General features: G+C 40.4%; 1 protein-coding gene across 1 annotated transcript in view; it reads left to right on the top strand.

Annotated features, from left to right (window-relative positions):
* The first annotated feature begins 6670 nt into the window (after positions 1–6670).
* Positions 6671–10306, top strand: part of dner (delta/notch-like EGF repeat containing) — a 104999-nt gene continuing 101363 nt past the window's right edge. The window contains exon 1 of the mRNA XM_030152097.1: positions 6671–7130. Within this exon, the coding sequence (XP_030007957.1) occupies positions 6825–7130 (306 nt within the window). The 5' untranslated portion in view covers positions 6671–6824. The remainder of the gene's footprint in view (positions 7131–10306) is intronic.

Below are 10306 nucleotides of genomic sequence, written 5' to 3'. Positions count from 1 at the left end.
GGGAAATGGTTTGCATGCTGCATGTTTCCTATAACCTCAGGCAGCAACAGGCTCAACTGTAAATGAAGGCGATGCCGATGTGTTTGGTCCTTGCTGCAGTGAGCTGACAGATTTACAGCTCCATGGGAGGATTCATTATGGAAATGGGAAAGATGAGGCCAGAGGGTGTACGGCAGACATCTCATTAACAACCACAGGGTTGCATATTGATCATACTTGGCATGCTGGGTAGACAACACCGCTGTCTAAGACGGTCAGCTACTTAAACCAAACCAAGAGATGTTGTGACTCTTACAGCAGCTTTTGAGATTAAAAGGACAGAAAAAGGTACAACTTTTGCTTTTTTATGTCAAAGAATTCTAAAAGGTCTCACTGTCAAGTATCCCAAGGGGGACTCTAAACTGTCATCATCCCCTGAAAATAAATCCCACCATCACCAGGTGTTGAAGTAGTCAGAGCCAAAACTGACAGAACATGTTGCATAAATAATGCCTGTTTTTTTTTCACCTGGGAATTTGTAAATCATTTAGTGAAGCACCTCTAAATTTGGTGTCCTTGATAAAACACTGATCTGTATTATGTTAATCAGTGCAATCCAATTATCTGACTTTTACTGCAGGACTTAAAAACAATGTAATATGTTATTAAAAAAAATACCTTAAGATAAAGAATTTTAAACATTAGTGAAATAAGTCGTTTACTCTGAATGGGTCATTGTTCCAGGCTCATCCATCTGTACGTGTAACTGTTACAATCAACGCGTACCTCAAATTTTATAAAAATGGAAGGTTTTGTTGCGTTTGAGGTTTGTGTCAGCCTGGGTCTGTGGGAGCAGATTTGAACCGTATCATATCGCTGAAGGCTGGACACTGGTGCCGCATTTATCTGAAACATTAAAATGGAACCTAAACTATAGGATCAAATAGTGGATACAAGAAATACTAGTCTTTGGTGCTATCCTGTTGGAACATAGTGCATCTGTATCTCAATATAACACCCATTAATACCTGCAACTAAATCAGACCTGGCCATAACTGGGGCCATGTGCTCCTCAGTCTGCATCAGTAAACCTGGGACCTGGATCTCCTAAAGGCTACTGCATACTTTTTATGTAGCAAGTTTGAGGTCTGACAAGTACAATGTAAGCTTTATTAGGTTTACTATTATTTGTATCATAGGCTCCATATTACAGATGCATAATGGTCAGTGACAAGAGTTGGTAAGATGTGAGACTCCAAAATTTCATTTTACACACATGTTTCAAGTTTGTTAAAATGTTCATTTTGCATTTATGCTAATTTCAGGTCATTTGAGATGACATTTCTATTCAATGTGCCTGAAAATGTCAAATGACATAACCTCAAAACAAAGAGAAATATCACAGCACCTTGACATTTAACGCCTTTGACTCGACAGACATGACTCTACAAGTTGAGAATAGTTAAAACAAAGGCACATGTTCACATTTTTAGACTTATTATTATTTTGTACAAAGTTTTCAGTCACATCACATTGGAATTTTTCCCATCGTCCCACAAATATTGTCTCAAAACGAATGTACTTGAGTAAATCATGTCATTTGTTTATTTTAACATTTTACATCTTTTAACTAAGTGGAAGGACAAAAAATTACAAGTGTTCAGAGAACGCAAACCTCCGCCAAGCACCCCGAATGGTGTGCATGTGTGGATCGACTATTTCTTTTTAAATTAAACAGTTTCAAGGTTGTTCCATACAGCAGAAAAAGTTGAAGCTTGGTACCACTCGTGTATGTCAAATTATATTAAATTCCAATCAATATTTGTTGAGTTATAATGAAAAACATGTCATAAATGGGATTTTCAATGTTAAATTGAAATGTCCACAGAGTCCACATTCCACAGTGGATGTGGACAATTTTGTGCCAGATACAAGATATTGTTATAAGCTACGGGTGTATCAAACTGGAGGCTAATCGGAGTCGTTTTGAATTTATTTATGAATTTTCGAAAATTGCTCAATGATGAGAGATGGGAAAATGTCAGATTTTGTGACCTTGCTGTGACCTTGAACTTTGGCCTACTTGGCCCAAAATTTAATGAGTTGGTCCCAGGGCCTAGGCCTATCTGTGGGTACAATTTGGTAAAGATGGTTGGAATAGTTTTCCCGTAAAGTTGCTAACAAACAAACAAACACGCAAACAAACACACAAAGCAAAGTGATCACAATATCTCCTGGTGGAGGTAATTATATCATTGACTGTGATTATTATACTGCAGTGAGTATATCATCATTCTATGACACCACTTTCAAGGTTATTTGGTTCATATGGACATTAGATTTTTATTTCCAGGTCAGAAATATAAAGATTTTAAATATATATCTGCTGCCCCTGTCTCTCAAAAAACAAACAAATAAAAAAAATAAAATAACAAAAGCATGCGGAGAGCGCAGACCTCCACCAAGACAGATCTACCCCCCCCCCCCCCCAATCGCCACCAAAATGTAATCATTTCTTCCTTGTACCAGTATCAACATTTCCTGAAAATTTCATGAAAATCCGTCCATAACTTTTTGAGTTATCCTGCTAACAAACAAACACGCAAACACAAAGCAAAACGATCACAATACCTCCTGGCGGAGGTAATAATGGTGGGGTGTTCCTGGTTGTATGATACATCTCTGTCATAAATGCTAGGAGCAGGAGTAGAATATAAAAAGGTGTGATGTGTCAATGGTGACTGTTGCATTTATCAACACCAGATCATTCCTATGCTGTGACTGGTGAGATATAAACATTTAATGAATCATTGGAAGGCACTGGTGTCTGTGATGGGGCTATCAGTAGTTCCATTTGGACTTTCATGCATACAACTACATACATCCTAAACAACTCTCTATTAAAACACAATAAAATACACAGGACAATTAGCTTAAATGGCTCCAGCTCTGCTTTACTAATACAGTAGTCAACCATTCACAGACGTAATGAAATACTTTATGGATTTGATTTAATCTGGTAATGTGGTCTAGTTGATGGTGCTTGAAGGAGAAAACTGAAGTCTAGATCTATAATGTGGTACTATACCATTTATCATGTTCCTGATAGCTCCATCATGGCTTTGCATATGCCTGTGAAGAGCCTCTCCTTCTGAACTTCTTATATATTTGAAAACGCCACAGGACAGACTTGATTTTTAAAAACTTTGAGGTTCCAGAACAAATGGCGTCATTCAGTTAGAAAATAAATGAAGATAACAGTGGTCATAAATAACAGGGATGCATGGGTAGCTAAAAATAGGAGACAAAAGGTTGATCTTTACTGTTTTTACAGTCTTTAAACTAAAGGTGTGGATCTACGACTGTTTCTATGAACTTAAAACCTCTATTGTTTCTTTGTTCTATGTCTTGACCTTGAAGCCTTCATGTGATCCCCCTCTTCCACTGAAAAACACAAAGCGTACATTCATTAAAGCTGCACAAGCTGATACCAGGTGGAAAAATGGCAGAATTTGTATATGGGTGCTTCTATGAAACTGGTCCCCAAAAACATGTCAGAGGGACTAGAAATTCAAATCAGATGTAGACTAATGTTATGAAGGAAGTTTGGAGGCACTTTGGGTCTATTTAAAAAATAAATATTTGCTGAGATAAAAGAGAAACTATTTTTCAGATAAAAGATTTTTATATTATTTTTATACAAAAATCCACATGTAACAGTAAAAAGGACAGGAAAATTATGTGCTACTATTTTTTCAAATATCTTTTTATTCTCTCACAGGTACATTTTGGGAATCGAAGTAAATGTGCAAGGCAGAGTTTCACAAAAATGTCCGCTGTTGCAAAATCACTCACGATTTATATGTGTTTAAATGGGCAGGTTCTGCATGTAACACCAATGGACACGATGGGTTACACACAAAATGTTGAATGAGACTGTTGATTCATAAAAAACCCACATGTCTGGATTAGAAAAACCACTAGAATCATCAAATTAAACTGAGTGTCTTTATTTATAGTGGTATGTAAGACCATTTCAAGATCAAATGCCCTGACACCCAGGTAGCTTTTCACGTCCCAATTTTGGTCCTATTTTTGGCCCCAATATTTGATTAAAAATTCATTTATTTCAGGATGGCTCAGAGCAAGAGTATAATTTTTTTTGCATTTATCTGAGGTCATCATTAGGTACATTCATTCATTCATTCATTCATTCATTCATTCATTATCTGAACCCGCTTTATCCTCACTTGGGTCGCTTGGAGCCTATCCCAGCTACTTATGGGCAGAGGCGGGGTACACCCTGGACATTTCGCCAGTTCATCGCAGGGGTCATTAGGTACATCCTGGGGAGAAATATGTCGACATTTCTCTTTTATAATAGGGTCTAAAAAGCTGGCAAAGTGTCAGATACCAGAATAAACCCAGTTTCACAGAAGCACCCAAATACACCCCTTCCTTCTTCTCATGGTCAGAATCAAAAAAGCAAATATAAAGATAAATGTCCAGATGTCATTTTTTGTGAAGCCACTTTTCTCAGCTGCTGAGACAAGATACAGACTAGACCAGTAAAACCAGGTCCAGATCAGCTGTCATTCATGTATTTAACTGTCCCATCTGTCTGAAAACACTTGTGACCAGACAAAATATGTGTAATCTAGTAGATATTCTGCACCTTGAAAACTGAAAAGGAGTGGATACAGAGCTCTCACTTTCTTCTCAAACCACTTGAATAAATATGCTACAAGGTGATTGAGGATTTTTTTTTTTGTCCAGTGATGCTTAAAAATCAAGCACTGAAGGTTTAATAGAATAGAATTTTGTAGCCACTGATGTGCATCCTCCAAATACAGCCTGGTTCTCCACATACATTTTAGGTGACTTAGTTGTTGCAGATAATATGGTGTCATCCACACATAGCAAACAGCCGAAAAAGCAGTAGGCCCAGGAATGAATCTGGGTGAACACCTGTTCTGTTCATTAAAGGTTCAGTGTGTAAGATACAAGGGGATTTAGGAGAACCTACTGATAGAGATGCAATAATTCTGTTTTCTATAGTGTATAATCATACAGAAATGATAAGTGTAGTGTTTTTGTTGCCCCAGAATGAGCTTTTAATCTACAGTGGGAGTGGGTCACCTCCATAAAGTTGGGTTGCCATGTTCTTACAGTAGCTCAGAATGGTCTTCCTTCATCATTCCTCTTTTTTTTCTGTTTTATGGCAGATGACCCAGTGTTTAAGTCTGTTTATATGACATTCTATGTCTGTGTTAATATCCCCTTAACTAAAACACCTATAATGGACAAAACAAACAAAACAAATGAAAGACTACTGTGTTTAGGCAGCCTTAATAGATAGATAGATAGATAGATAGATAGATAGATAGATAGATAGATAGATAGATAGATAGATAGATAGATAGATAGATAGATAGATAGATAGATAGATAGATAGATAGATAGATAGATAGATAGATGGATGGATGGATGGATGGATGGATGGATGGATGGATGGAAGGACAGACGGACGGACAGACGGACTCCCAAACTGAAAAATTACAGTGTAGCAGCAGCATGACACATTCCACTAGAAAAGCACTTGGAGGGCGCAGACCTCCGCCCCCAAATCACCACCAAAATTTAATCATTTGTTCCTTGTGCCAGAATCAACATTTCCTGAAAATTTTTATCCAAATCAGTCCATAACTGTTTGAGTTATCTTGCTAACAAACAAACAAACAAACAAACAAACAAACAAACAAACAAACAAACAAACAAACCCTGATGAAAACATAACCTCCACTGTCCTTGGTGGAGGTAATAATAACATTATAAAACCACAGCAAACCTGAGTAAAGACAAATATAACATATGACCAAACATTATACACTGTACACTATAAATTAGAAGTATAAAAAGATCTGGGCAGAAGCTGGATAATAACTGTAATGCTGAAATAGAACTGTAGGGTGCAAAACAAGTTGAAAAACAGGTTGAAATATTCCAAGCGGGAATGTGCAAAGTGACATTTAAGTGCAAATGGATTTCTGACCAGAGACCTCAGACAGAGGTGAGTTTATTGTACGGTTTTATGGAATGTGGCAGGAAAGACTTCCTGAACCTGAGGAGAGGAGCTACAGGGTTGCAATCTGCAATCATGTGTCACTGATTATCATAAAATGATATTCTGATCTGTCATTTACTGCAGTCTAGATTGAAGATATGCCTTGAACTGATCAAGTGCTGAGAAAATACCAGGAAAAAGGCTGAAGGAGACACAGTTGTCTGTTGCTCCATGAAAACTGGAAACTCCTCAAAGTATCTGTTGTCTTTGGATTCATGTTTATAAAAAGTATCTCTATAACTTATGATTATCAAGGTCAGACGAATCACGACCCTCTGTTGTGATAAAAACAGCTCCATCCTCCTCATCCATCCTTCCACCTCCACCTTGTCCCTCTTTGGACACCAGACTCCAAGGAGAGGTTATGGATGAGGACAGGGCAGAGCACTAACATTTCTCTGCACAGTGTGTATGTGGGAAAAGCCAGGAAAGGTGGAGGGGTGGGTGGGGGTGGGGGGTGCGGAGTGTGTGCGAGTGTCGTCAGCTATCACCGTCACTGTGACTCGGAGGCAGCAAAGAACCAAGAGCCCGCCCCTTTCTCCTCCCACCTCCCTACCTTCTCTCCTCCACACCATCAGCCAGTCTGCTCTCAGTCATTCTCCCTGCGCACAGCTGAGGCTCCACATCCTCCTCCTTCACACACCGGCCAGCACTGCTCTGACAAAACAGGGGAAAGACACACAACTGTACGCAAACTGAGGAAAACAGCAAGAGCATCAGGATGAGGATGAGTCTGTGTTGTCCCACACAGACCATGAAGAGCTTCACACCTCCCCTGGTTCTCCTCCTGCTCCTCCTGAGCAGCAGCAGCATCAGGGCCGTCCCTCCTCCGTTACAGCTGGCCCCTGACACCCCGGCCCCGGCTGAGCCCACCCCGACCCAGGCTACACCCCGGCCGGACCCCTGCGAAGGCCGACCCTGCCTAAATGGGGGCTTCTGCCTGGCCCTCACCTCTGCCGGCAGGCCAGAGGACACCTGGGAGTACGCTTGTACATGCAGCCAAGGATTCACCGGACGCAACTGTGAGGTAAGAACACTTTGAACTTTTATTTTTCTGTCACCAACATAAGATTTGAAAAACAAACCAACAATCTGATGAGTGTTTCTGTGAATGTGTTTCATATAGTTCTCACCTGTGGTTTAAAGATCTCACTCTTAACCTTCAGTGTGCACAAAAACAGCTGAAAAGTTGTTCCAAAACCAGGCTGTTAAACATCTAATAGTGTGTTTTGGATGAGGATGGAACTCAGCTTGTGTAAAGGTTGTGGTTCGTTTTGTTCTCTAGGTTTATGAAGCATAACTGTATGCAGAGAGAACAGGCTCTGGTTCAGGCGTTTATTATTCATAAAGCAATGAATAAAGATCTGCACCTGCTTATTAGGTTTGTCTCGGCCGGAATTAATGCAGTTTGGTGTTTCTTTATGTTTCATGTGTAGTATATTAGTGACAGTGGAATCTGGTGGGTTTTTTTCTTGGATGTGAAGCCACTGAGGATTCACCTTGACCAGTCTGTGGACACTGGATGTTCACATTGTATTTGTATTTCGTGGACCTTTGGGTATCATTGTGTGTGTGAGTGTGTTGTCTCTGTGCTGTTCGGGATGGCTTTCTAATGGTAGCATGTGCTGTCACTGAGACATAGAGACGAGTGCTGGGTTGCTGTGGCAACAGGAGGGAAGAGAGGCAGCGCTGAGATGTAAGTGAAGACTGTAGGTGTGTGTGAGGGAGCATATGTGTGTGCATCTTACGTTTGTTTTCTGAGCCAGAATATACATTTGTGTGCATTTCGGAATATTTTTAATGTGTCTCTCGTCTTTTGACGTTTAAGTTTGTTTTTTACACTTATGCAAGCAAGAACAGCACAAACTTCTTGTATAACCTCTGAAATATTAAATGCATTTTTGTGCTGTTTAATTTATATGTGGTTTGAGGATAAGGAGATTCAGTTCACATCTAGAATAAAGCTGAAGGACAAGTCATTCATTTATTCAGATATATATCTATAAACACATTAAATGTTGTTCTTTTGAAAAATCCTCTGAAGTGGTGCTTACTGACATAATGTTTTAAAGTTGTGACGATATAGGTACACTTACGCCTTCAGGAATTTTACAAGTGCAATAAAATGATTGATTGATAAGCTCTGACCCCACAATATCCAATCAGATGACACTGGGGATAATCTAAATACATAAAAATGACCTGACGTATGATGCGGTCATCTACAACAACACACGTTTGCTCTTTCATCTGTGTTGTTTCTACACATTGTAAGCCCTTGAAGCAGCTACTTTTCATTTAAATCTAACACTTTATCGAACCTGCTCTCCTTGTGAATTGGATAGAATTTATGTGCGCTTAAACCAAATGGACAGTGACTGAGCTTCATAAATGATAATCTCAGTATGCAGACCAGCTTCTGAGTCATGCTGGGGTGAAAAGAGAGCATCCTCTATCTGCACAGAGGATAAATGAGTCTGCTGCAGCGTCACGAAGGGAATCAGCAAGGTGACTGGGTGAACTATGGTGGAGTCACCAACAGGTGGCAGCCATGCCCCCTTGTGTTTTCATGTGCATACGCATGCAGTGCATGTCTACTTGTCTCTGTATGTTCGAGCCGGTATATGTGACTGAAAGTGTGTGATCAGAGCTGAAAGTATTAATTGGATCTCTTCGCCAGCGGCCTGTTCACTGTCTCCTTGGCTGTCCTGGTTTCATCTCTCAGAATAGAAAATGTTAGGACAAGTGCAGTTCGTTAACTTCTCTCTGCTCTGCTCCACAAAAGCCACAGAGGACATTGTTGTCACACAGCCTGAGCTGAAGCTGGTCCACACAGCAGGAACATTCTTATGACGAGGAAAATAACTATCAGATATTCAGCAAGGTGCCTCTAGTTTTATGACAAAATATCCACACCAGCTTTATCCTCCTTAAAACATAAGAACTCAGGGCCCCAAGCCAGACCCAAGGGGTTTTATTGATTTTTGCCTCGCTTCCTTCTGACTGGTTGTTTCTTCTCCATGGAAACTGGAGCAGTAGTCAGTTGAGATTTGGTAAATGACCTGATTGGCTGAGCACAGTGCTAGTTTGCATCCCTGTCCTCTGCATGCGTCACATCACAGATGTCCAGTGAGGGAAAAGGAGGAAAGATTGAGGATAAAGATAAGGGGAAAGAAGGAGAACGGGATGGAAGGAGGGAGTCAGGGAAGAAAGGCCAGAAGAAAGTCAAGTCCTGGTCTAGGAGCTCAGTGAAAAAAGGCTTTTGTAAACGTGTGCCATGTACGCACCCGCCTCTCTCTTTTTATTCTTTTATCTGTCAAACCTAGGGTGCATCTCACAAAGCAGGATTAGAGGAAAAACTGAGCTGAATCTGCACAACCGAACTTCAATGGAAGGTTTAGGCTTAAAACCTGGTCATGCCTGTTGATTTCAGGGGATATTTCACAGCATTTTTTAAATTATCTGGCTACGTTGCTAATCCTGCTTTGTGACTCTACTCCCCCTGGTTCAGCTGCTGTGTTTTATACTGCAGGAATCAAAGCAGCCTTATGCAAACCATAGCTCTGGGCACCAGGGGAAAACAAACCCACTTTACTTGTTAAACTCACTGAGTTTTAATATCAGCCTGCACCTTTTTTTTGGATTGTAGCCTGTAAGCTGTCCTGTTGGAATTCACTGGCACTGGCCTTTCTGAGAGTTATTAGGTTCTCAGCCTCTAGCTTATTCATTATTGAAGGGCCTGTTGTGCGCTCTGATGGATTTGGTAACTTGCTCTACAACACAATATGGCTGTGGCAGCGCAAAACAGCCATTCGTCATGAACGAGGGAGCTTTTTTGCCCGGCTGTTCAGCCATTCAGTTATATGAAAGCAGTGGATCATGGCAGAATCTGCACCCACTTCTGCAGCTGTGGCATTATGAATGCCGTCTTTTATTTCTGTTTTTATTTGGACAGGGGACGTGGGACTGAATGTGGTGAAAGAGATGATATCTCAAAGGTAGCACAGAGGTAATTCATCTGTTTCATGCAGCACATAGTTCTGCTGCAGCTTAATAAGCTTGCTCAGAGCGTGTCAGAGATGTGATGGACTGGAGGCTTTTTGATCCTGGTGATGATGAGTGAGTTTCACTCTTCATCCTCATTCCTCTCTCAACATTTCGTAGCAGCTCCCTCACTTTCAAGTCCCACTATTTTATTAGCGA

The sequence above is a fragment of the Sphaeramia orbicularis genome, chromosome 13 (assembly GCF_902148855.1).
Source record: "Sphaeramia orbicularis chromosome 13, fSphaOr1.1, whole genome shotgun sequence".
Classification (NCBI taxonomy): Eukaryota; Metazoa; Chordata; class Actinopteri; order Kurtiformes; family Apogonidae; genus Sphaeramia; species Sphaeramia orbicularis.
This window is presented reverse-complemented; position numbering and strand designations above follow the sequence as displayed.